Source organism: Montipora foliosa, chromosome 8, assembly GCF_036669935.1.
Source record: "Montipora foliosa isolate CH-2021 chromosome 8, ASM3666993v2, whole genome shotgun sequence".
Lineage (NCBI taxonomy): Eukaryota > Metazoa > Cnidaria > Anthozoa > Scleractinia > Acroporidae > Montipora > Montipora foliosa.
In genome coordinates, this window is record NC_090876.1 from 21,000,372 (window position 1) to 21,027,871 (window position 27,500).

Genomic DNA, 27,500 nt, shown 5'->3' on the forward strand with positions numbered 1-27,500 from the left:
TATTGTTGTTGTTGTTGTTGTTGCAGTTATTACCTTCAAGCCTGAATTTCCAGGCTTTCCTTTCACTGCTCCTAAGGTTATGCTCATAAGTGCGATGTTCATTTCAAGACATAAACATTTCCTCCGCAGTTCAAATATAAGACTTCCATATATTCTCAGGCTGTTGTATCAAACGGGTTTATCATGAGCAAAAAGTGACTAACTACCTGTTGGTTTGATGTCTTATTTGGTGGAGTACTGTGTAGATGATATACATTCATTTCCTACCTGTTGATGTGTAAGTTGTTTATCTCGATTCAGCTTAAACCACAAAGTATATACAACAATGGAATAAAACCCAACCATCAGTATGAACGAAAGGCAAAGGAAAGTCGCCCAAATTACGTCATTAATCAGGTGCAACGTTTCATTTGTCCAAAAATGATCACAGGACCTCACGGCTAACTCTTTCCCAATAGCTTGGAGCACCAGCCCACGCATGCACAAAACAGCCGCCAAAATCCAAGTACAGGGAATAATTACCTATAAAAGAAAAGGAGGAGAAAAACGTCGCTCAAAAACCAAAGGAAATCAGGAAACTTGTAGTGTCGACAGGGATGAGTACACAGGGTAAGTGAGGACCTAGCGGAAAAGACTTGAGTTCGTAGCCATTTGGCTTCAACTCATGTTGGACTACCCTTTGCATCAGCTAGACTCGATTGAATCAGTGAACACAGTTGAAACCAAGGCATTGTTGAGGCTTGGACAAAAGATTCCTACCCATTACAAAGAGGCGACAGTCTGAATGCGTCACGTGAGCTTTTTTTCAACGGAAACAGCAACGGTTATTGTCGTGGAGTTTCCACGAAATTGAAGTGTAGGAACTGGTAACTAGCTAGAGGCTTGGCTACAAGCCCAATGCCTGATTACTGGGCTGATGATGAACTGAAAACGTGGTTTTTCAGAAACAATTTTTTGGACTTGAATGTTGGACAAATTTCTTTAACTTTTCGAAAAGGAAAGCTTAATTTAAGGTTTAAAAGTATTGTGACCGCATCCTCGGCAACAGTTATGGAGCAATTGATTAATTTCTCATGGTGAAAGGAAGATAACGATAAAAGACAATAGAATGAACTAACCGAACCAAAAACGATGATACTGCTTGAAGCGAACTTGGACTGCTTAACAGCTACCTGCGCGTAGCGCGACTTCGATTACCGAGAAAAAAAGAGGGCCAAAATGGCAAAAAACATAGGTTTATATACGAAGAAACTAAATTATGCAAAACGAGAAAACTGAAGGTGTAATTGGCGAGTGAAAGAAACGAATGTGCGAAAACGTAGAAAAACAAAGAACGGAAACAAGACACGCTAACGAGCAGGCTATGAAAAAGCAAATGAGGCGGAGAAACAAACTAATTTGACACAAAGAAGAGAAAGAGAGAGAGAGAGAAAAAACAACAGTAAGCAGCTGATGAGTAAATGATGCCTCTCGTGAAGGAGAGCGACTGAGGGCAAGAGAAAACAGGCAATATATTAAGAACAACCAACGAGAGAGGGAGCGAAAAATAGCCCGAATAAAGAGACGAAATTATATTGACGAGCACAGGAAGAAAGAGCAGTCACGAGCACGAAAAAAACAGGCTGAGTAATGGTGACCAAAAACGGCGAAAAGAGCAAGAAACACCAAGGGAAAACAGACTTATTTACAGTAAAGAGCATGCCGCAATTGTCGTGTGGTAAGCAGACTACTTAGTTTTAAAACATGTACAAAAACATAAATAAATGATAGATTGAAAACGTACTTTTAGGCTTACGTAAACATACATATTATTGAAGTGACATACTCTTAAAGTACGGGCAGTAATTTTGCCTTTTTGTCCATGTGGATGGACTACTGTATAGTAGCGTTCCCTGGCGATGATAACCATGGTGAAAACACCAGCAAAAGCTCCAGTCCACGCCGTCTTATTCAGGAACGCACAAATCGCATTACCGGGCATTTCACCCGCTGATCTAATTCTTAGAATTACAATAAATTGTAACAAGAGGAAGCACGGCTGGAAGATGTCGGCGGCTGCCAGGTTCACCAGTAGAAAATTGAAGGGGGTCCTGTAAGATAGAAAGAGCTTCAATCGGGATCAGTGCTTTCAATAAATGTTATCTTAGAATTTATTGTAATTCACGGCGTTATTTAATCAAAAACTACGTTTTTTGAGATGATTTGAAAAAGAAGGGTGGCTTTAATTTTCCTCTCGCCAGTGTTAGTCCAAGCTACATTATATAACCAAGAACGGCTACAACGCTCTGGCCTACACGACGGCTTCGATAAAATGTATTTTGATAGGTCATGGATGCGGAGTTTCCCAACTGGGTCAATATACCGCAATGGAAGCTAGTTCGAACCACTCACCACGAAAACGGCGCTTATTTGCCATTTTTTCAAAGAATTTATCGTTGAGACGAAAAAAAATCGTGTATTCGATGGAAGTACGTTTCAAAAACTCGACATGCCGTGAGTTAGTAAAACAACTACGACGAATGAGGAAAACCCCAATGAATCTGGCAACCTTTTTTTTTTCATTTTTCTTGGATGTGTATCGGGCCCAAGAAATTCAATAGAGAATTTCAAAATGAGGCAAAAGATGAAGCTCCTTTTCCAGATGTTACACGGAGCGGTATGGGGACAGGCTTTCTACACAGCGGGGCTGGTGCGAAGAGGGGAGCTTAAGGAGGCTCGAAAGGGTTTCAGCACTGAGAAGACTCTCTGCTTAGATCGAATAACACTACAACACTGCATCATGTAACTACAGTGTTATGGTACCATATGAAACACCGATTACTTCCAAACAAGATGTGGTCATTATTGTGATGTAATAAGTTACCTTGGCAACGGGAATACCCAGCAAAAACACTCTTTATTTTGGGTTTAGTTGCTCATATCTAAAACACGAACACAATGACCCCCTTTTTTATTGCTGAAAAAGTGATTAGAAGGCCATGATGAAACTTCCGGCAAAGTTGAAATTATTCTGGCTAGAGGATTCAGAGCTACCTTAAAAAAATCACAAAATTAAGGTGGGTCCGAATCCACTAGACAGAGTTTTTGAAAACTATGCAGTAACGTTTTATCATGACCTTTTGATTACTTTGCAGAAAAGCAAAAATGGGGGTCACCGAGTTCGTTTTTGAGATATAAGCAACTAAAAACAAAATAAAGGGTGTTTTAACAGGACTTGTCCGTTGCTACGGTGACATATTACGTCACAATAACGACTGTATCTTGTTCAGCAATAATTTGCGTTTAATTTGGTACCACATACAACGCTGTGGTGCCGATCCTTCTAATAAGAGCGTCATTTGGAAGCGTTGAAACTGGTTCGAGCCTCCTCAAGCAACGACAACGGCGATGGCGACAAGAACGTGACAAATTTGCCTATTTAGTGGGCAAAAACAAGAGCTTTGCACGCCCTGCACGTGCCTATTTCACTTTTGTCCATTTCTTTGCCATCGTCAGCAGTACAACAACGTGCAATAGCCAAATTTGAGGTGTGATCAAGAATGTCAGCATCTGAGGATAAACTTTAATTTTCTCCCCTAAATTAAGTGCCGTTCCGACGAGAGTCATTTTTGAGGAATTTACACACCCTGGTCATGTTAAAATGGTTGAAATAGTAATGGGGCGATTAAAATACCGCGAATTTGTATTTTGAGATGACGTTCTCGTTGCCGTCGCTGTTGTCGTTGCTTAAGCTCCCTATTATCATCAGTGGAAAAACAAAAATAAACCAACTTCGAGCTCGAATTCGAAACGAAAAATGCAAGCTTCACTTTGGTGGCTGTAACTAAAGCAAGCGAAATGATTGTCACTCCTGCTAATTGACCTCATTTCGATTTTTTAAGACAGCAAACGCAACGGGTAATTCCATCCTCAACTCTATCTATCCTCCACTCTATCCACCCTTCGAGCTTGGGCCATAAATCAACAGATTGAAATCTTGAGCTCGTTTAAAATAGCAAGAGGCATATATCACCACCTTAAAAATTAACCGAAAAAGACGGTTGCTATGATTACCTCATCTCCCGATTTCTAAAAACGACATAACCAACGAGTAGATTTCCAGCGATACTTGCAAAAAAAATGATGGTCTTGATCGCTAAGATGACAGCATCCGGTGAAGTCACCATGATTGCTTTTGGCTTTAAGTCACCTGACGGAGCAAGCAAGGGGAATAATTGAATGCGGGTAAAATAATTTTGTCTAACCAAAAACATTATATTTCATTCAGAATGTATTGGACAAAAGGAGATTCATAAATATCGACGACTTAAACTCAATGACAAAAAGGATTAATTTTAACTTGAGTGAATTCATTTTTGTTTTCACACAACAATTTTAATTGTGATTTTAAAAAATCACCTGCTTGAGAAAGTATCACTATAGACAAAAAAGAAGGCACAAAAAAGACAATGGTCACTCTCCCTAAACCTCAGCTCCTTCTTTAAAAGAACTTCACGTTTTTTTTTTTTTTTTCTGAACTAGAACAACAGAAGCAAAGTTAAATTTGCATGGGTAATCACTTGGGGCCAAGTAATATAATATAACGCGTATTTTCAGAAGGTGCATAAATTGCCCGAGTCGCGCAGCAACTAGGGCAATTTGTGCAACTTCTAATAAAAAAAAAGCTGTGATATTAATCCTTACTATTACAACGAAACTTGCGATTGCTTGTTTATAATGTAAAGGGCACATTTTTTTTCTTTTATTGATTGCGCAATTTTCGGAGGTTCGGTTAGCGTCATCGAACTATAAAACACACGAATCATATGAAACTATTATTGTACAACAACGCCAAAGAAGTGAAACCAGCCCTGCTAAAAAGCATCGACTAAGTGAATAACGAAATTAATTCTACCCGAGGTAATTACTAAAATTATTGATAAATGCCCTCTGTCATAGGCAATCAACTTAACAATAATTTTACCCTCTACTTTATGATAGAAATCTCTCTGACGTAAACGCCCTAGAATGAGGAAAAACAAAGAAGCCAATATAAAAATCCCTTCATTAAATCCATTATCGTTTGCGGGAGCGTTAAGCAAATTTCAAAAGTTCAACAAAGGTATTATTTTCAAAATTGTCGGGACGGTTTTTGTTCCTCCGCCCCGTGGTGGTACCAGTGACCGGAGTTAAATTAGTTTCTCCAGGATTTTTAGATATGATCGTTACTTGCAGTGCGTTTTCATTCGGTCCCGCCTGTCAAAGAACCGTCGGTCTGTGTATTCTCGTCCCAATGTCTCGAGGCCTGACCCTTTCAGTAGAGGTAAACAATGTTTTAGCTAGGCAAACAAATGCCCTGAAATAATTTATAGATCGCACCAAGTTCATCAATATTTCAATCTCCGTTGCACTTCTGTCCATCTATTTACGTTAACAAAGAAACCATCTTGTCATTTCCTTCCTTGTCAGCTTGCGACCCTTTTTTTCCAACAATATTAATATAATTCCACAACTGCAGTTGATTATTTGTTTCATTTTATCTTTTCGTTTTCTGTTTCTTTTTAGTTTGTCGCTTCTTTGTTTTAGCAAATAGTAATGAACGGGAAAGGATAACATATCATCCAATGCACACTTCTTGGAAATTACAAGCAGAAACGAAACTCAAATAGCCAATACGTGCATGATAAGCATTTGGGTTTCTTCGCGACATGTCGACGAGGCGTTTGGACAGTCAAGTAAAATATGATACCGATCCCACCTGCCTAAAATATTTCGCAATGAAATCAATTTTAGTTATCCTCATCACGTAAACGTTTTCAAATAACCTACCGGTATTCGGGTGTTTCGAAAACAAAGGCCCCAAAGACCCCGAAAGCTCGAAAACGAATCGAAGACCTCCAAATTTTCTTGTTAGCGAAAATGTACAATTTGTTTTAAGTGAAAGCTGGGTGATCCGCCCTATTTAACTGAGTAACCACTCTCCATGTGTGACCAGACATCATCATTTCCCGTGGGATGAAAAGAGGCCTGTGACACTCTTGGCCTAAAATCCAACTTTAAGACTAGGGTTAGCCAAAGTGAGGGTTTGGGGGTACTTTCTTCGTTTTCGAGTTTTCGAGGTCCTTCGGTTCTTAGGGGTCTTAGGGGTCTTGGTTTTCAAGACACCCCAGGTATTCTTCTCACACAGCAAATAATGTCCTGAATTAGTATGCTGGCATGTGTCATGTTGATTTTTAAAAATTCAATTAAGAATAACAAATGTGAATCCGTTCAAATCATGGAAATAAGATGTGGCAAGATTGTCAAGGCAAAGAATTTGTGTAAGACAGCTTCCGAAGGACTCAGCTTACTTACTTTGCCGTCAAAATAACGAAAATTAGAATATTTTAGGAGAGTATTTGAGAAAATAACATCCAAAGAAATAAACCAATAAACAAAGCATAAAATCACCTCTGAGAAATTAAAAGGTTCTCGCGCTCATAAGCTCTGCCAACGGTCCTTCTTTGATAGACCATTAAAAACTCCGAACTATCCACACCATATATTGTCCATAGAAAACGTTGTTTTGAAAAGTAGTTTGGATGAATAAACGCTAAAACCTTGGAAATATTTCATAGAGGAACTTCAAAGACTAAAAAAATATATAAAAAGTTTTGATGACGATTGATTATGTGCCATGAGTACTAAAGCAAGTGAACGCTCCTAAGTGGATTCGACTGAAAGCAACCGATTGACCTCCTTGTCAAAGTCCTCATGTCAGAATTAAATGTACGAAATGCTTTTTATCAGAGACATTAAGCCTTTTTTTTTCTTTTCTTTTCCCTTATTGCCTTGGTAATGCCACCGATTAAACAATATGAATAATTTGAACAATTGTTTCCTTCCGTATAGTGATGATTTCGAATAATAACTTTTCATATAAGAAGAAGAGTAAGTTTTGTGACGAATTTGAAAATCATTTTCGCATTGATAACGCAGAAAAATAACATAATAACGCCTCGAAATTCCTCCAACGGCCTTATTAGAGCTTATTGCAACATCACGAACTCATTGCTAGAAAGTGACCTTTTGAAGAGAATCACAACGGAAGAAAGGCGGGAGGATTAGAATCCCATTCAGACTTTTTTTCTCTGTTGCTTTAGTGGCGTTTATATAACTAACATATTTTAAGCTTGCCACTCACGTTTTGAATTGAATCCCAGGAATAGAGACTTGTCTGATATCGATTCCCAAACAGAAGAGGGTTTTACGCCTAAAACGTGGAGCAGTTTTACAGAAAAGATATTCCACCCTCGAAATGTTTGAGCCGCTATAGTCTTCGCAGAGAGCTTTTCAACATATCAGTGAGCTCCATACCGAGACGTAAGGAGCACGAATCAACCAATCAGTTCGTTAATTTATTGATCCACAAGTCACATTTCATGACGATGACTGGGTGGTTTGCTTAGTTTGTAAGTAGATAATTAATTTCGTGAAACAAACAAAGACATTTGGTTTGAAGTAAAAAGTAATAAATATAGAAAAGGAAAAAAGGAAGTAAAAATTGCTTTGGAGATGTTAATAACAGACGTAAACAATAAGCAACTATAACGCAAACTACAAGGCGACTGAAGGCATTGGTATTGAAAACGCAAATGCATGGCAGCTACTCCGTCAGAGGCCTCAGGTAATTACCACACGGTTTTCCAGTTCCCGTTTCCAGTTTCCGATTCCGAATTCCGGACTCTGGTTTTCCATGCGCACCTTAGCCATTAGGGAGCTTACGAAACGGGGACGACGACAGCTACGAGGACTTCATTTTAAAATACGAGTTCGCGCTATTCATATCACTACGAAACTATTTCATGTCGTTTCGCGTTAAAAATGTGTAGTAACTGTCGAGGAATTAAACTGGTATGAGTGAGTTGGAAGCGTCGAGACAGAACTGAAAAATTTATAGTCATGTGCTAACGTCCTCCACAGAACCTTGAATTTGATCATTTCACGTCGCAATTTAGGAGGTGACGGCAAAGAAATGTACCAAAATGTAAAACCCACGTGCAGAGCGTGCAGAGCCATTGTTTTTGCTCACTAAAGCTATTGTTTTGTAGCGTCGTCGTTGCCGTCGGCGTCGTCGTTTCGTAAGCTCCCTATTATTAGCCAATGGCGACGTCAAATTTTGTCAGAATTGGAATTGGACCGTCAACCACGTAAAGTAGTAAGACACGGCTTTAGTAAGGTTTTCGCGGATATTTTTTTTCCCCTTAAAATTTTGGTGACAACTTTGAAGTTCCATGACTGGTACGACAAAGTTCGTTTGTCATAAGGTCGTCCCTAGTTTTCTCTTTTCCAACAATGGGACTAGCTCGAGCCTGCTTCTTAATATACTAAATGGACAACTTAGTTATAAGGAGAAAGAAGCACAAAGCGATAGTGATGTTTAAATCCCTAAATGAACAACCTGCCGTGTACTTGCAGAACCCATCATTCACGAACGAAGCGCAGACTATGATTTGCGCAATTCCTTTCATAAATTGACATTGCCCAGGCCGCGTACTCACTACTTGAAACAAAGTTTCAGTTACAGGGGTGCTTTGTTGTGGAACACTTTACCCGAAAAATGTGAGAGAAATTCAATCAATCAGGAGATTTAAAGAACAATTCAAACATCTATTTGAGTCATCGGACCCTCACTCGGCAGTCTTGTAAAACACAAGGAAAGGTTACGTTTATACAAACGTTGGCCGTGTAGCACTTATATTTTAAACAGAGTTAACTGAATAGAGTGTAATGTGAAGTGCTAGATTTCAATCCCATATGAACCTTGTGAGCGTTAGCCCTACTGATAGAAATGGGCCCACACAAGGACAGAGAAAAACTCTGACCAGGGTGGGAATTGAACCCACGACCTTCGGGTTAGATCTGCGCCGCTCTACCGGCTGAGCCACAAGGTCAGACGGGAGCAGGCCGTGGGAACTGAAGATGTTAAAGCCACAGCAATGAACATGTGCAAGTACAAGGAAAGGTTACGTTTATACATACGCTGACCGTGTAGCAATTATATTTTAAAAAGAGTTAACTGAATAGAGTGTAATGTGAAGTGCTAGAGTTCAATCCCATATGAACCATGTGAGAGCACTTCACATTACACTCTATTCAGTTTAGTCTTGTAAAACAGTATGTCAATATTTTTTAGTCTTATTTAAAATTAGATTGTTACTCTATTATTACTGAAGATTTTTTTTCAAATAAAGGATGTAATCTAATTTAATCTAATCTAATCCTTAAATGAAGGATCCAATCTCTTCGTTTATTGTCGGTCGGTCGGAGAAATTAAAAAAAAAAGAATGAAAGGAAGTTCGGAAGCAATCTAAAAAAGTTGCAAAAAGAATCGAGAGACAGAGAGGAAGAAACGAGTATACACGCGAACTGAAAACATCACGTTGGTCTCGGGTTGAAGCTGAAACTAAAACTATGTACGGTAAATAAACCGTTAATAAGGGGCCGACCTTACCAAGTGTGTCATTGAGTTTACAGTTCATAGTAAGCAAGGAATATTTTTACCAGTCTTAACCTAATCAAGTCTACGCTGTATCATTCAATCAGGCATCAGATAATGACCGTGACCGAGTTGATTTGCTTTCAAGTGTGTCTATCCTCCATTAAATTAATTCGCACTGACGCATACGAGCCACCGCATACATTCTATGCCAATTACTATCTCTTCTTGTCTATTCTTTGAGTTGTCTGCGAAGCGATGTTATTTAACAGGTTGTGGGGACAAAAGTTTATGCGACTTTAAGTGTTTAACTAGAAGAGAAGAAAACAAAAATGTGTTCGGGAGGAAGGTGGGCTAGAATTTTCGAATATTCGACTCCATTTGTACGTTGCGCTTAGATCATTTTAGGACTTTTAAAGAGGACAAAATCTGTCTGTTCGTTTTGACTGATGATACTACTACATACAGTCGAATCCCTTAAGCGGCCACCTATTCAACGGCCACCCGTAATAGCCGGCCGGTAAGCAAAGTCCCGATGAGAGCTTTTCTATTGCATGTGTCTCCTCACATATTGCGTTGCTTCCAAATTTTTCCATCCTGACAGCAGATGCTGCATTGTTTCTTTGTTTTCTCCACGTTGCCTGCAAATATCTGTCTCACCTTCTTTCAAGCTCTTGTTTTCACCATTTTTTTGTTTCATGCTGAATATTCCTGTCGTCTTTTTGGAGTCGGTGTTGCATTTTAACCATCTACAACCTCTTTCGTATATCCCGCAATTGCTTTTCTTTGCATTTTCTTTTCCTCAATTGTGTTTAATCTATTATCCTTTGCTCCTTCCTTGACAACTTTCTTCAACCTTCTCCACGTTTCCTTGCAGTCTTTACATCTTTCTTCGTCCACTTCAATGTAACCTTTTTCAAACTTAACTTCTTTACCATACTCTAAGAGAATCTCCATAACCACTTTCTTTAATGATGTCTTTCTCATATTAATTCTCCCAGATTTCCTTAAACAATCACTCTTTGAAGCTGCCAAGTAGCATGCCACTCTCATCCTCGTCTCGTTCTATACATCTTTGAAGCTCCTCAATCCCCTTTTTTTTCCTGTCTGTACGTAGTCTTTCATCACTAGCTTGTTTGCCTTGGCTATTTGTTTGTATTGGTTCATCCGTCAATATCTTGTCCAAACGTTCCACATCCTTTTGCAAGATGGCATACGTTTATCACATATCCGACAATCTGTGTTATTCTTATGTTGATTGCTTGCATAAGATGTTTGTCATTTAGATTTCTCTGAACTAGTTGTTTTGTCCTTTTTCTCAGTACTTCCTCCTTCACTCTTTCCATCACCACTTTGACGTCAATCGCATGCTCTTGCCTACATCTCAAAAACCGAAATCTTCTTTCTTTTCTGGATCAAAGCTCATCCTTTCTTCAAGCACTGTCAACCCCTCTCTTTGTACCATCTTTCCGTCGTTGAATATCATCACTTCAGCACATTTCTTTACGCAATAGCAAGCGCCTGTATTCACGCTAGCGTTCACAATAATCTCGTCTGCTACTTCTAAGTTTTGTTACTTTCCCGATACACCTTCAGGTCATCGATAAGCAGGCTATCTCTCCTGATGTTCCCATTGGCACTTTCGTGAGGCAAAATGTTGGATACCATTGATACCAGGTGTTGACTAGTTTTTTCTTTTAATTTTCCTTATGGTTTCATACAGTCCTTTCTCGGTGATCTCAATCTTGTTAGTGTCTGTTCCCTTTTCCCAAGTCTGCTGTGTCACTGTGCCCATTGTTTGTGTGGTGCCTCGTTTTTATCTCCCCATATGCCTGCCCAAAGTTACGGTGACGAATTTTTCTATACCGGGACTGCACCTTTTTTCTCTTGTTTTGCATTAATGCTCCTGTAAAATCAACTCTTACAGCTCCTTCAAATTAACACTCTTTGAGGATGATTTACACTCCTCCTCCTTGTTCTTTCAAATTGTTGCAATTTTTTTTGCAAACTAACGGGTCTGGCCCGCCAGTTCTGACAAAAGGAAAGCGCCCTTACACTCTCAACCTCATCTCGTTCTTTTCCTCTATTTACTTCATTTTGGTCCTCCATTTCAGTATTCTCTCCTGATACATCGCTCCCCCCTCTCACTTCTATCAGATTCACGATCGCCTTGTCTCTCTTAAATCAGCATTATCTCTCAAACATTGCGCTGTTTACCTTTCGTCTCAGATCTCCTTAATTCTTTCATTTCTTTCGATCTTAACTAGGTTGTTTTTCATTTCCAGTGTACATTCGACAATATTTGTCCTTTTGCTACTTTCCCCTGCATGTATTTTATCGCCGCTGTCTTCAATTCTTACTCATTAATAATAATAATATTATTATTATTAATATTATTATTATTATTATTATCATCAGTATTTGTAGTGGTAGTAGTAGCAGTAGTAGTAGCAGTAGAGGTCGTCGTCGTCGTTATCATCATCATCGTCATCATCACATCACTCAGATCAATCTTGTTCAGATGACCACAAAGAGCTATACTAATTGGACAGTTTCTCCATCGAATGGAGTTGTTGTAGTGAGGTTATGATATAATTATTTTTGCTGGTGTTTGTCACTGACTCGTGATATATACAGTCGAACCTCTGGTTGCGACTACCTCCCGTAATTTACCACCTCTCCTCAGCGACCACTTTTCCAAGTTAAATCACTCTATTTGGAACCTCTTGTAAGCGACCACCTCTCGAAAGCGACCACTTAACAAGTAATAAAGCGGAAATTGTATGATAAGGCGTCGTAACATTATTGGCCGTTTTATGCTTTATTCTATGCTTCTGGGCGCTTTGGTTTAATTAATTTAATGCGTCTTTTACTTCGTCATTTGGCGTTCCGTATAAAGACGGGCGAGAGACGCATTATAGGTCTGGACGGACGAGATTTCTTAGGGAGAAGTAACGGATTTTTTTCTGAAAATTGACCTTTTTACATAAATAAAACGTTGAAAATGCCCATACGCTGAATTCTATCAGTCTTAAAAGAAACGACAGAAAATTACAGAAAATTGGAACTGACTTTCTGATTGACTGTTATGTCAAGAACAGTCAGCAGTTTATGAGAAACGAAGTGCAGTATTCAGCGAATTCGACAATCATTCCCTATTCAGTCAAAATCACATCCAAAGTTCTTTATTTTATTTTCGATTTTGGCCAAGGTATCGATGTCTTGTTGTCCCCATAAAAAATGTAATCATATGGTAATAAATATTTATTAACTAGTTATTACATGGGTTTACATGGGCATTGGCCTTCCTCAGTTATAAGAGCGACTCATGTTACACGTGATTAATATTGAAAAATGAAACTTTGCGCGAGCAGCATGCATGGGCGTTACTATTCTCATTCGCCTAAAAGCCTTCGAACGCCGAATTAGGTAATCGCATAACTCCGTGCTCCCGTGGCAGCTATTCTATTGGCCCTAGAAGTCGCCAGGGATATTCTCAAGACAATTAAAACGCCGTCTACTGTCTCAACAGTGTCTGCAAATTTCCCCACCCTCTTCCCCTTCAGCGGCGCTGGCAATTTCCTCTTTCAGCTCACCCTACGCCTTATGCAAAATTCTTTCGCTCATAACCTATCCTTAATAAGGCGTAAGGTAGCTTATTAGGCGAATGTGAATTAATTACTATAAAGAATGGTTCCAGCATGAGTCTTCAAAAATTTAAACTCGTGCGAAGCATTTGTAGACTTCTCGTATGATTGTGCATGTGGTCATTGCCAGCGTTCGTGTCTTTAACGGACATCCAAGCTTCAAGAAAGAGCCGTTGGTGGAAATTTGGTTCATGTCCAACGACGTTAACGCTGTCAAAATCCATCTCATTATGGTATTCGTGGACATGGCTCGCAACTTTACAGTTGGGATCAAACATCGACACGTACTCTGTCTGGCCGTAGCATAGTTACGAAATTGCAACGTTTGCAGGCAATTTTGTACACCATAACAGAAGATGGGAGGTCTGCTTAATCTTGTTTTTGTTGTTGTTGTTGTTGTTGCGTGGTTTGTATACATAGAACTTGGACCTGTTGTTATTTAAATAAGCGACTAATTTTTTCTTAGTTGTGTGTCGTTTCTTTTTCTTTTTTCTTTCTTTTGCAAAGAGGTATGGTCAATCAAGTCCTTCACAATACCTAAAGTAATTAACAGAAATGATTAAGATATCATCTGATGCACACTTCTGGTAAATTAATATGATTACTCAGCACTGTAACTTCTGAGATACAAGATGAACTCTAAAACCATTTATTACTGAAAGTACCCAAGATGTGAAGGAGTCCAACTATTCGCTGTTCTTGTAATGCAGTGTAATTCTTGCTAATGGCGCATCCCATCCACTTGAATTATTGAATGTTGTAGCATTTCAAACAGGATAGGTGAATGGGTCTAGCAGAACTTTCTATAATAAAAATATTAATGACTTTGATATTTTCCCAGGAACTTTTGAGAGTGCAGAAAACCGAAGTACAACTGAAGTAATAAACACCAGCAACATCAACATCAACTCACAGCAAGCATAACAGTGGACCTAACTGATGTAGGTGATGCTGGCACAACAGAAGTAAGTGTCAGCCCAGTGGCCACATCAACTTGTAATCATGAAGGACATTTAGTTTAATGATTGGCACAGCAAAAAGCCAAAAAATTCATGATCCCATAGAGCTAAGAAGGTTTCTTTAAGAAAAGATTGTCACAGGAAGAACTGCTGGACTGAAGATGCTAGGCATGCTGTCAGCCCCTCAGCAACTTCCCATGCTTGTTCATTTGTTGACACCAGACTCTCAACACAAAGTCAATGTCCCAAAATCTTTTGCGAATACTGAAACCAAACATTTCTGAAGAAGGAAGCAACACACTCAATTATGAAAAAGAAGTTTATCGGTTGTTTGTAAGATATGCAAGGGAGGTCGCAAGTGGCAGGTTGTGTGGAGAGAAGCAGCTTGAGCCATGCCAACAGGTGCTTCAGAAGAGCCAGTACTCGGATTTGGCAAGGATCCATCAATAGAATTTGTCCATCCTGTTAGTTTGTCATGATTTGTTTCAAAAAGTGAAATAAAGTTTAGAACAAAATTGTGTCTAGTCAATGTGGTGGGTTCAGGAACCCCGGAGTTAGTGTACAGGAGGTAGGAATTAAGGGAGAAGGGAAGTAAAAATTAATTTCCAGGATGGTGATACCACTGATATTGTACCTGATAAATACATGTTGTTTCTGACAAACCTCAAGGGTTCTTTTTATGTATATGTGTGTGTGTGTGTGTAGTAGTAGTAGTAGTAGTAGTAGTAGTAGTAGTAGTAGTAGTAGTAGTAGTAGTAGTAGTAGTAGTAGTAGTAGTAGTAGTAGTAGTAGTAGTAGTAGTAGTAAATGATTGCCGGGTGCAAATCCGATATGCTGGATACCTTCTTCAAGTTTCACTTAAATTGATCAACAGATCCGACATTCTTAAGCTATTGGGCAAGTTATTCCATAATGTTGCACCACTATAGTAGAAGCTTCGCTTTAAATAATCAGTCATCGGTTTTGGTAAAGTCATTTTTGCCCTCAGAGTTTTTCAGGTTGTAATTAGCGTGATACTGAGTGAAAGGGTGTTGAAAATAATCCGGGGCATGTCCATTCATTGTTTTATAAATCATTAAGGCTTTCCGTTTCTTTCGTCGAATTGATAGTCTCTCCCAGGGGTGGTTAGGAGCTGGTTCGAGTTCCTATCAAAAAGAAAATTGTAATTACTCTAGCTGCACGATTCTGCAATTTTTAGAGCTTATCACTCAGCTAGATACTCAACCAGTCCCAAACCGGGCTGCAATAATCCAAATATGGCACAATCAGAGCGTCATAAATTTGAACGGCAGTTTCTTTCGGAATAGACGTCTTTCATAATGGCGGCCAAATAAAATATTATGTTGTTTTAATGCTAATAAGCCTTTCTAGCCTCGCTACGACGAGCAAATTTCAAAACAATATTTATTTCAAAATGAGGGCAGAAGGTCTAATTTACATAAACACAAAAGAATGTAAAAATGGTCTGTAAAGGAATAAAGGGTCGCACCTATAGCTGAGGATACTTTCTTCAACGCGTTTGCACCAAGTAAGTTGAGCATCTATGGTAACGCCCAAGGATTTGGTATGTTTAACCTTCTTGATGATTCGATGGTCAATTCTTATTTCAACGTCTTCATTTTGGATAGATAATCTCTGCCTTGACCCAATAAGCATTTCAGGTTACTTAGTTCAGGGATCAAGGCTTGTTTGAATTCCGTTAACGTTTTAGCCGAGAGTGTAATGTTTGTCAGTGTGTGCAGTTGGGGAGATCATTTATATAAAATTAGAAATAGCAAAGGACCCAGTACACTGCCCTGGGTAACGCCGCACCTGAGATCGCGAGCAGTTGAAATCACATCTTTGGGTTCGGTCACTTAGGTACGACCGGAACCATCTGATAGCTACCTGGTCAAAACTCAAGAATGACATTTTATACGAGATGATCCCGTAATCAATGGTGTTGAATGCCTTAGTAAGGTCAATAAACACGATGCCATCTAATATATTGTCGATTTAAAGTGACCAGTCATTTGTCGCCTCAAGCAAAGCAGTAAGAGTAGTATGTACGAAGCGGAACTCTGGTTGGCAGCTTAATAGTAATTTGTACTCATTTAAATAATGGTGGAGTTGCTTGTAAACAATTAGGAACTATCGGAATTACAGAAATTGGCCTATAATTGTTAGGATCCGATTAATTTCGATACCCGTTTTAAAATCTGTAGTTACTTTGGATGTTTTCCATTCGCTTGTTGAAGTGAGAAATATGGCGGTAAGCGAAGGTGCGATATTACCTTATCAAGACCAGTGGCTTTTTTATCATCAGTTTCCTTTAAAAGGTTTAAAACAATATCGATACTCCGAGTTTGCAGAGAAAGTGGTTTCCAGATAAAATTCAGGATTTACATCTACAGCAGGAATATCTTCTGCTAGTAACTGCGCAGTATTTTTAAAGTGTTCTTTATAATAGTTTCTGCTATATCAACCGGATTGCTTTTATTGTCAGCTTTGATCTCCAAGATGTTGGGCGTCTTGCCGCTGTTAATGGGAGGTTAGCTGGTTAATTAGGTTCCATGTTTTGCGCAAATTACCTTTATTAGCTTCCAGGTCGTCAGAAATATAGAGTTTCTTTGCGAGCTTAATTGCGTTATTTGCCTGGTTTCTAGCACGCTTATATTGATCACATGCGGCTGAAGCATTGGAAGAGATTGCCTTCTTTTTAAGGAAATCTCTTCTTCTCGTTTTACAAAGGAGATCACCAGTAATCCATGGGCATTGCTTTTTACGGACAAGCTAACTGGAACCTCGGTTGTTTTTTAAAGCACTGCGAGAATGAAATTATACCTATGTACGAAACTACTCGCAGTATTTGAAACTACTGGCCCCAAGTGATGTCATGGTATCCCTATTGATGAAGCGAGAGAAGATTGAAGGGTGGCTATGTTCTCGACGACCACGTGCGTACACATTAGCTTTATAAACAGATATCTTCTTTTTCCTTCAACTATCATTTGTTATTCTGTGTATGTAAAGAATTTACGTCATTACACAATATTTTTTACCGAAAAAAATATGGGATTTAGGCTAATAAACTTTCTGCAAAAATTAGCAGGCAAATGTATGGAGAGAAAATACTAGCCAATCAGAGGCCAGTATAATATTCCTAACAAACGCTTTGCCCACATACTCATTTTTTAGGGGATTTTACCGTGGCCAGAAAATGGTCTGCGGTTTCTCAGATATTCACTAGACTCCATTATCTGTGGGAGAGAATTATATACAAGTGTTGATGATGAGAAACATGAAATTCATTTTATGCGAATGAAAGTAACGTGTTTCTTTCTTTAGAATTCATTTCCTTAAGATAACAAAGAAAATGCGAAACAACAAACAAAAAGTTGTCCCAGCGTTGAATAATTCGTAACTCTTTTTCAGTCTTCAGGATCCAAAAATGTAATGCTTTTTTTCAAAGTTGACTTTAAGTAACTCAAAACAAACGTTGATTAATCTTTTGCTCTTATAGGAAGGAGTTAAAACAAATAATCGCCTTTCATAACTGACATTCGCGTTCAAAACGTCAGTGGCTTCATAACTCAGTTTGTTAGAGCGTCGCACCGGTATCGCGAGGTCACGGGTTCAAACCCCGTTGAAGTCCTGAAATTTTCAGGCTTCTTTACGCATTTGCAAAAATTGCCTTCATAACTGCGAGGATCATAGCTTCACTTGAAGTCATATCCGCAGTTCATATATGATCCATTTCATATATCCTTTCATCGTTGACTGACGGGAACATTAGAACCCACAAATGACCAGCTCCCAACGTCAGTGGTTTCATAGCGCAGTTTTTTAGAGCGTTGCACCGGTATCGCGAGGTCACGGGTTCAAACACCGTTGAAGTCCTCAAATATTCAGGCTTCTTTACGTAATTGCAAAAGTTGCGTTCATAACTGCGAGGATCATAGCTTTAATTGATAACATCTAATATTTGTTCATCAATTTGTGTTGGTTTCAGAATCTTCCTTGCAACTTCCTTACAACGTAGCCTTAGTAACACCTTCGACACATTCAAAATAATATTAGTCAATGAGTATTTCTACAACTCATTCAACTTCAGCTGAAATTTTTAGGCCTGTGATCCAAATTTCTCAACCATCAGATGTGGTGAGATAAATGTAACTTGTATAAATGCATCCCCATTTAGTTATTTTAGACCTTCTTTATGACTTTATTGGGAACTTGTAATTACTCTGGACACGTGTGCCCACTCCACATTTCCTATTATGCAATCTAAGTTGTACTAACAAGTAGTTCTCCCGAACAGCATAATGCGCCACGCATGGTCACGATTCAAGCCTGTTAATGTGACAAAATGACCGCGCCAGGACCGGTCGAAATATATAACAACTAAGGGACAGTACGTTCAAAACTATACTGATGTCGTGTACTTCTACGTTCACATTCACTACGGTTACGTCTTGTTATATACTTCATCTCCAGACTCAGAAGGGCTTTTATGTTGATAGGACAGCGCCAACTGTTGAACAATTCTTGTTGAATGTGACTTAGTAGGACTGATACTCCCATTGGATGAATGTGAACGGCAGAATATCATTCCTTTCATCTTTTGTCGGAATCGCTGGCTTAGAAGAGCATACACAAACGGATTGACAGCTGAATTAAACATGATCAAAGCGTGAGCAATAGAAATCTCAGGACTGTTCAAGTCTATCACAATGATGTGCAATGCTGTGTCTGTGATCCAAGTGATTTCAAACATGAAGCTGACGATTAGAACCATCAACGTCACCCGCTTCCTTACTTTCAGCACACCCTGACAAAATAAAAATAACACTGTGTTATACTAGGCGAGATTTGAATGCGTTTTTTTAAAGTGAAGAACGCGGTGTCGTCAACGTTTCACGGAAGGAACAGTGGTGTCCACTGTAACCCTGTTTAAGTGTATTTTAAGTGGCTGCGATACTGGTGTGCAAGGCACCGGTTCACACACAGTTCATGGTTTCAAGTCACCTTGAGCAGGGAGCTGGTGCAGTGGTGAGAGTACTCGCCTTCCACCATTGTGACCTGGGATCGATTCCCGGATTCGACGGCACATGTCTGTTGAGTTTGTTGGTTCTCAGCTACACAAAAAAGAACCTTTAATTTGATTTGTTTTATTTCAGCCATATTGTAGACTACTGAGAAACCAGCAAATATAAAGTGAACAATATAAACAGCAGTGTAAACATCAAAAAGCTGATCCTTGCATTTACTAGCACCTAGGGCGCAAAAACGTAACCTGTGTGTTACAATAAATCAATTGAGAAAGTGAAAACTTATAAACCATCATTACTTTAAACTTAAATAAAATCATTGTAATAAAATCTTGAAGCTCCTTGTGATATGCAGTGAGTTCGTTAAAATTGCCTTCTGCATTCCGTTTAATGTCTTGTCAGCCTTCGTCTTCTCTCCAGTAAGTTCTCTTATACTATTCCTCACGTTTGCTAAACAACCAACCATTACATCAACCTCGATATTGTGCTGCTCTGTCATATCCAGGGTGCTGCTGCCTTAGCTCGAACCCCAGCGGTGCGTATTTAGTTGTCTTCTCCTCGCTCTTTGCCTCTCTGTTGGCTATTCAAGGACAGCTCATCTCCAATAGGTACACCTTCTTCTTCTCCTCGTTGATAACTCTTGCGTCGATCCTGTTGTTCCTGACTGCTACGTTCTCTGCGAATACTAGGACATCCCAATACGCCTTTCCCTTATCATTTTCGTAAAGTGGCTTTGGATGTTCCACCGAGTACCATGATGGTATCGTTGTCACCAGGGCCAGGTCTTTCAGCATCTCGTACAAGGTACTTTGATTGGGCAAGTTTACTGCACCCTGAAAGTACATGTGCTTGGTTTTCTGGAACTTTGCCACACATCCGACACAAGACGTTCTGACCCGTCTCAAGCCTTGTTTTGCTCTTATGATAGATCCTCGTTCGTAACATTTGCTGATCCAAATGACCCTGGCAATGATATGTGTGGGCGCTGTGTGCAACCTCTTCGTCGTCTCATCTCTGGGTCAGCAGCCGTCCCTGCCATTGCTCTTATCTCATCTCTTCTAAATCCTTCTGTATCTCTGCGCCCTTCAACTGCTTTCCTGTGTTCTTAATTGAAACACTTGTGTTCGTCCCTATATCTGTGATGACTGGTTGCGGGTACTCAAGTGGTAATCTGTACCCCAGCTCTAGTGCATACTTCTTGGCATCTTTTACCAGCGATCGTCGTCCTGTCTTCTTTGCTTTTTCCTCGAATCTTCGTACTACTTCCATGGTGTGATTTTCCTTGATGTATAATCTCACTGCAGCCTTAATCTTCGCCTGCTTGTACTCTCTCTCTATACTCTTGAGTCCCCGTCCTCCTAGCTTTCTTGGTAGGTACATCATAGCTGTTGATCCTAGCGGGTGCTTACCCCCATTCTCCGAAATCACCTTTCTTGATTCTCTGTCTAGCCTTTGTACTTCTATAATCAGCCAACACTGGGTCGTCATTAAAAAGGTAAACACAGCCATTGCAAACTGGTTTGTTGCAACCATCTTGTTGTAATCAGATAGTGGGCTGGACAAAATCAATGATGATCTATGTGTATATGCCTTACTATCACTATCTAGAACTAAGGTGTCATCCTGCTTGATGTTCTCCATGATTTGAAGGAATTTGTAGTGTGATTCCTGCTTGAGGCAATATAAAAGCTCCTCTTCTCCTACGCACACACTTTCTGAGTTCCATTTTAAGTTACCCTTCTTTACATGTACCACTGAACACTTGCGTTTGTTCCAATGCAATCCAACATCCTTCATGCAAGACGTTACTTTCTTTACCACTCTTTTCAATTTCTCTTAAACTTAAGATAATCAATGTAAAGCAAGTGTGTGATCTTCTGCCCAATTGGCTTAGAGATTCTGTAACCTTCCGTCGCACTCAGCATCCATAATATCGGGATAATACTGAGAGTGAACAGTCTTGGACAGAGGGCGTCTCCCTGGTCCTTTGAACATAATCACTTCTGATGTTTTTTGCCTTGCTCGAGTCTTGCTGAGGTATTCAAACTCCTTGTAAGCTTTTGGATGTTCTTGCCTAGCCAGAGTGGGAATTTGTGTAGTGAGAACATTCCTATCAGCCATCGATGATATACACTGTCGCAAGCTTTCCTCACATCTACCCATGCCATGCTTACATTGCTCTTTCCACGCTGGCTGTCTTGGTAGACCATCTCGATCAATTAAGAAGTTGTCAACAGTGCCAGGGCATTCCTCTTTAGCGCCTCCTTGGTCTCCTTGCATGAGCCCGTATTTGTTGAGATGTTCATCAGTGGGTTTCGGTAGACCCAAAGTATACCATTTGTATAGATTGTTCAAGCATGTTATGGGTCTATGGGTCTGGCTCGAAAACTCGCCTGGCTTTGGAATCAAGGAAGATTTTTCTTCCTTCTGTAAACCAAAGAGGTATCTCACATTTGCTGCGTCCAATCTCTTGGAAGCTACCCCCTGGTGTAGCTTCTCAGCCTTTTTCCACCAATAGTTGACTATTCGGTCCGGCCCCTGGACGCTCCAATTTCTTTTCTTGGCGATCACTTTCTTCACCTGCTCATAATCGATGTTGCACTCTTCTTCACTTGATTCGGATACACTTTCTAGCCACTTAGCTGACACATCCCCAGTTCCGTCACTCTCCCATAGTTCTTTCCAGTAACCTACAGCTTGATCAATGTTCTCAAACAGGTTTGTATTATTACTTTGTTTCTCTTGCAGTTGTTGGAATTTAGGTCTTTCGTCATCTACTTAAGCAGAGATCATTTCTTTAAAACTGGAGTAAATCCCGCTAGGGTCCTTTTGGAACATAACATTGAGTTTTCTTGTCTCTTCGTTTTTCTTCCTCTGTGCATACATTTTCTTCAATTTTCCCAACTTCGATTTTTCCATCTCCATGAAATTCACAAGCTCAGCCACAGAGATATTCTTGTAGTAGTACTTCAGCAGTGTCTTCCGATTCCGTCTTCCTTTTCTTTGTGATTTTTTTTGGTTTTTCCTTATCCTATTCATCTCAGCTTGTGCTATCGATAACCTTCGTCTAATTTCGTCTAATAATAATAGTATTATTATTATTATTATTATTGCTATTCTTATTATTATTATTATTATTATTATTAGTAGTAGTAGTAGTAGTAGTAGTAGTAGTAGTAGTAGTAGTAGTAGTAGTAGTAGTAGTACTAGTAGTAGTAGTAGTAGTAGTAGTAGTAGTGGTGGTGGTGGTGGTGGTGGTGGTGGTAGTTGTAGTAGTAGTAGTATCTCAATGCTTTAGCTCTGGTGGATGTTATACCGACATTACACCAAGGGAGAGTGCCATATCCAATGGCCAAAGATCCCTTGAGTCATTCCTTCTCCTTCAGATTTCCAACACCTTCTTTAAAATCCTTGCTGTTCCCAACAAAGCTGTTTTCAGCAGCAATCCTGTCCTATTGGTAATCCCCAGCTTCTCAAGCCATGTATCCAACCTTTTGCTCACTGCTCCGAGTGCACCAACGACTACCGGTACCTCTTCCTGCTGTCTAATACCCCATAGTTTTCCAATCTCCCTCTTCAAATCTTGGTACTTATTAATCTTTTCACCCTTCTTTTCATACACTCTGTGATCGCACGGTGTGGCAATATCCACAATAGACTTTTGAAATATAAGCACTACACGGCCAACGTTTGCAAAAACGTAACCCTTCCTTGTACTTGTAAATATCCACAATAATTGCCTTGTTACTGTTCTTTTCAACAACAACAACGTCAGTCCTTCTGGCCTTATTATTATTATTATTATTATTATTATTATTATTATTATTATTGTTATTGTTATTGTTATTGTCTTCTGGGACTGCTATGTCTATTATTTGGCATGTCTGTTCTTGCTTGTTAGTAACGACCAAGTCGGGTCTCCTTGCACTAATTTGGTGGTCAGTCTGGATGTTATAATCCCATAGCAGTTTGTAGTCGTTGTTCTCAAGGACAGTTTCTGGTTGATGTTCAAACCATTTGTCTACACTACTAAAGCCACACTTCCCCAGCAAGTCCCAGTGTACCATTCTTGCAACATTATCGTGCCTCCTTTTATACTCTCGCTGTGCCAGTTTGGAGCACCTACGCACTATATGGCTCACTGTCTCCTTTGCTTGTCGGCACAATTTGCACAGGTCATTCTCTTGAGTCTTGTCGATGTTGGCTTTGATGTAGTTTGTTCTTATTGCCTGGTCTTGGTCAGCAGTGATTAGGGCTTCTGTTTCTCGTTTAAGGTCCCCTCTTTGCAACCATGCCCAGGTCTTCTCATTTTGTTCACTATCTGTTTGTCTGAGGAACTGACCATATAAAACCTTCTCTGCACACTCTGTCTTTCTCTCAGCTTTCCTTCGTTGTTTGAAGTCCTTTGGGGTTTCTAAGTCGTGGGTTACCAGTTCCCCCTTCGTAGCTGCTTGAATCAGTTTCTTGTCACTGTGCAGGATGTAGTTTTGTAATGAGTTCTTGGCCTGTCCAATGCATTCTTCCACTGATATTAGGTCTCTAACTCCTTATGCTCTCGGTACATAAGGCCTGGCTACACAATCCCTTGAGTTAAGTGCTCTGTTCATTGTCCTTGAGTTAAGTGCTCTGTTCATTGTTAGTGTCTTCCTTGTTCTTGTGTCTAAATCTCTTAATTCCTTTTTGGTCCAGTTAATTATACCACCAGCATGCCTTATCAGGGATACAGCCCAGGTGTTGATTCCTTGTACTAGGTTTCTGCCATTGAGTTTGGATTTTCCTAGCTTTTGGACACGCTTTAGATATTCTTTGCTAACCTTCTCTTTCATTTGACTAAGGAGCATTTCATCTGCTTCAATAACTCCTAGGTACTTATAACCTTCACACTCTTTCAGTGCTTTGATTTCATTGTCGTCAGGGAGTTGGATACCATCTGATTCCACTAGCTTGCCTCTCTTAAGGACTAGGACTGCACATTTTCAATTCCGAACTGCATACCGATGTCGTGACTAAAGATTTGTACCGTCTGTGTAAGGGACTCAAGCTGGGCTCTATCCTTTCCATATAGCTTCAGGTCATTCATGAATAGTAGATGGTTGACCTTTGTCTTGTCAGTAAAGTGGTATCCCGTTGTTGCTTTTCCGAGGATTAGTGTAAGGGGTATAAGGACTATTACAAATAGGAGTGGTGATAGGGTATCTGCATGAAAGATTCGTCTTTTGATGTTAACTTCTCCAAGGTTCACTCCATTTGATGTAAGAATGATTTGCCAGCTTTTCATGGTGTTTGCTATTAGACCCCTCATATTCGCAGCTACTCCAAACATCGCCAGGCACTCAAGGATCCATCAATGTGGGACCATGCCAGACGCTTTCTTGTCATCTATCCAGCAAATCGCTAGGTTCTTATTCCGGGCTTTGCTTTCTCTAAGCACACCCTTGTCAATAAATGGTGTGTCATTCGTTCCCCATGAATCTCTTCGGCGGCCCTTCTGTTTGTCAGGTAAAAGATCCTCTCTGTCCAAGTATAGATATACTTCTTCAGAGATAATTCCTGTGAGCATCTTCTAAAGGCATGTTATGGGTTGATAGTTCCCTGGGGATGTCCCCTTTTCAGGATCTTTCATAATAAGCACTGTTCGGCCCCTTTTTATCCACCTCGGAACATTTCCTCTTAACAGGCAATACTGAAGTTGGTGTGCAATGCGTTGGTGCAGGGTTGTGAAATGCTAAAGCCAGAAGCCTTGTACAAGGTCGGGTCCTGGAACTTTCCAGTGAGGGATTCCTTTTACATAACGTGCAACACTTTCTTTCGTTATAGATATATTTTCTTTGTCTGTTAATATGTGTCTCACTTTTTAACTCCTTCAACCATTCTTGTTGTTGTGGTCCGAGCTCTAACCCCACATACGCCTCCAAAATCCTAGAGTTTCTTCTTGGTCAGGGGTTTCATCAATTGTTCCCATTCCCTCTAATATTCATCAAAGAACTTCCCTTGATCTGATTCAAACAGTCTATTTTGTCTGAATTGTTTGTTTTTTTCCTCGTATCTCTTAATTTTAGTACCTTTGGCTCTAATTCGTTCTTTAAGGTCTTCAGATGCATACTTTACGCTTCTCTCTTGCAACCTATACGTCCATTCCATGCCTTTTTTCATTTGCTCTATTCTACTCAAGTCTTGCCTGAGCACTTTGATTTGATTTTCTAACTGCCGCTTCCACATTGGCTTTTTTTGTGTACTTCCAGGTCTTTTGTTCATTCCTAAATTTACTGTCACTGCCGTGGCTGCTGCACACATATATGTTATTCACCGGCTGGGAGGTCCGTATAGGGAAAAACTGTGCCAGAGGTCTTAAGTATGGCCCGAGGCCGCAGGCCGAGGGACGTACTCAAGGCCGAGGGCACAGTTTTTCCCTATACGGACCGACCTAAGCCGGTGAATAACATATTTATTTTTTCCTGCTATTTGTTTTCTGAAAATGAACCCAGGCAAACCCGAAAAAAACAAGTGTTTCTACGCGCTCTACGTCGCACTTTCACAGTTGAAATTAACTTATTACTGAAAAAAGCGCGATAAAACAGACCTTCAAATATCTCTTGGTGCAATAAATATAAAAAGCAAACTGTTATATTTCATTTGCTCTATTCTACTCAAGTCTTGCCTGAGCACTTTGATTTGATTTTCTAACTGCCGCTTCCACATTGGCTTTTTTTGTGTACTTCCAGGTCTTTTGTTCATTCCTAAATTTACTGTCACTGCCGTGGCTGCTGCACACATATATGTTATTCACCGGCTGGGAGGTCCGTATAGGGAAAAACTGTGCCAGAGGTCTTAAGTATGGCCCGAGGCCGCAGGCTGAGGGACGTACTCAAGGCCGAGGGCACAGTTTTTCCCTATACGGACCGACCTAAGCCGGTGAATAACATATTTATTTTTTCCTGCTATTTGTTTTCTGAAAATGAACCCAGGCAAACCCGAAAAAAACAAGTGTTTCTACGCGCTCTACGTCGCACTGTCACAGTTGAAATTAACTTATTACTGAAAAAAGCGCGATAAAACAGACCTTCAAATATCTCTTGGTGCAATAAATATAAAAAGCAAACTGTTATATTTCATAGCAAGCACACAGAAACAAGCTAAAGAACTAAACAATGATGTATAAACAGGAGAATAATGTTCTAGGTATTAAAATTCTTTGTCTTGTTGAAAATGAAACGAAAGTTCTTAAAACAGGAGGGAAAATTTTAGTGAAAAATACTCAAACATCTGTCTCTGCCCTCCTATCTTATTATTTGAGTCCTCATATGTTATTATTTGAGCTCTCTGCAGTACGCCGTTTTAGTTAAAAGCATGTCCATAGTTCACGAAAAACAACAACGCGAAAAACCACAGCGTCGCGGCGTGTTTGTTTGCCTATTTTAGCTAGGAATCCGTATATTCTTAAACGAAGCAATATATCTGAAACGAGATTAGAAAATGGAACTCCAAAGAAAATAGCGGATGTCAACTGAAACACCGCGCTAGAAAAACTGCTCTGCAGTGTAAGTTGTTTTAAGTTCTACGGCATGTCAACAGTTCAAGAAAACCAACGACTCGAAATCAGGAAACCTGCAAAGTGTTGTCAGCAAAATCATGTGAATACTCGCCTTTTTGAAGAATAACCAGGCCTCTCATTCCATTTCTGATGTTTTTCCTCCCCTTTTCAACGGTTAGTAAGCGAAGATTTGCATTTTAAGAGGTAAAATCCAACGGTTCGCTGCGCCGTAGTGAAAACATTTTCAGTTAGTCGCGACATGTACAGTTTCAGTACGGAACAGATTTCGGACCGTGGTCCGTATCGTAAAAAGCTGGACCGGCTACGAGCGCGCGATTAGCCAATCATATTCCAGGATTTAGGATTCCGGCCCGCTAAGATGCTTCAGAAAAAAATAAAGAAGGTTATTGGTTGCTGTGATGTCATTAGAGGTAATTTGTTCCAAGACATGATTTACTTTCCTAACTTCAGCCAGAACAGCCTTTTTCTTGTCCCGCTTAAGTACAGGTAACCTTGACCTATTGCTGTCGCTTGCTAGTCGTAAAATTCCGTGGTACAATTCTATCTCCTCCTCAGAGAGACCTAGACCTTAGTCACTATTTTCATGGAGGGATTCTGGAGTAGATATATTCCCTTCTAGCTGAGTGGTCTTCTACACCAGCGGTCCCATTCAGTTCTGTTATTGCATCGGCATGCAGGGAAATATTCTCCGAGAGTGGTATTTGTTTGGTGATTGCTATTTGCCGTCATGGTAAGTTCTTCAAGTTCAATGTCCGTAAACCATTGGTTGTGTTTGATTGTACATATTTGGTCTGCCAGTCTTTGTTCCCTCTCTTACTGTACTGGGGTTACTCATGATGTAACATTCCATTGCTG

At 39.8% G+C, this 27,500-nt stretch overlaps 2 protein-coding genes across 3 annotated transcripts in view; both read right to left on the bottom strand.

Annotated features, from left to right (window-relative positions):
* LOC137967299 (neuropeptide FF receptor 2-like) overlaps window positions 1-5,917 on the bottom strand; it is a 16,781-nt gene extending 10,864 nt beyond the window's left edge. Inside the window, exons 1-4 of the mRNA XM_068813819.1 lie at window positions 5,809-5,917; window positions 4,054-4,189; window positions 1,826-2,090; window positions 268-522 (exon numbers count right to left, since the gene is read on the bottom strand). Coding sequence (XP_068669920.1) covers window positions 268-522; window positions 1,826-2,090; window positions 4,054-4,166 — 633 coding nt within the window. The 5' untranslated portion in view covers window positions 4,167-4,189; window positions 5,809-5,917. The remainder of the gene's footprint in view (window positions 1-267; window positions 523-1,825; window positions 2,091-4,053; window positions 4,190-5,808) is intronic.
* Window positions 5,918-18,370: 12,453 nt separating this feature from the next.
* LOC137967388 (neuropeptide FF receptor 2-like) overlaps window positions 18,371-27,500 on the bottom strand; it is a 39,399-nt gene continuing 30,269 nt past the window's right edge. For both annotated transcript variants that reach the window (XM_068813926.1, XM_068813927.1), the window contains exon 5: window positions 18,371-18,873. In XM_068813926.1, coding sequence (XP_068670027.1) covers window positions 18,511-18,873 — 363 coding nt within the window. In that variant the 3' untranslated portion in view covers window positions 18,371-18,510. The remainder of the gene's footprint in view (window positions 18,874-27,500) is intronic.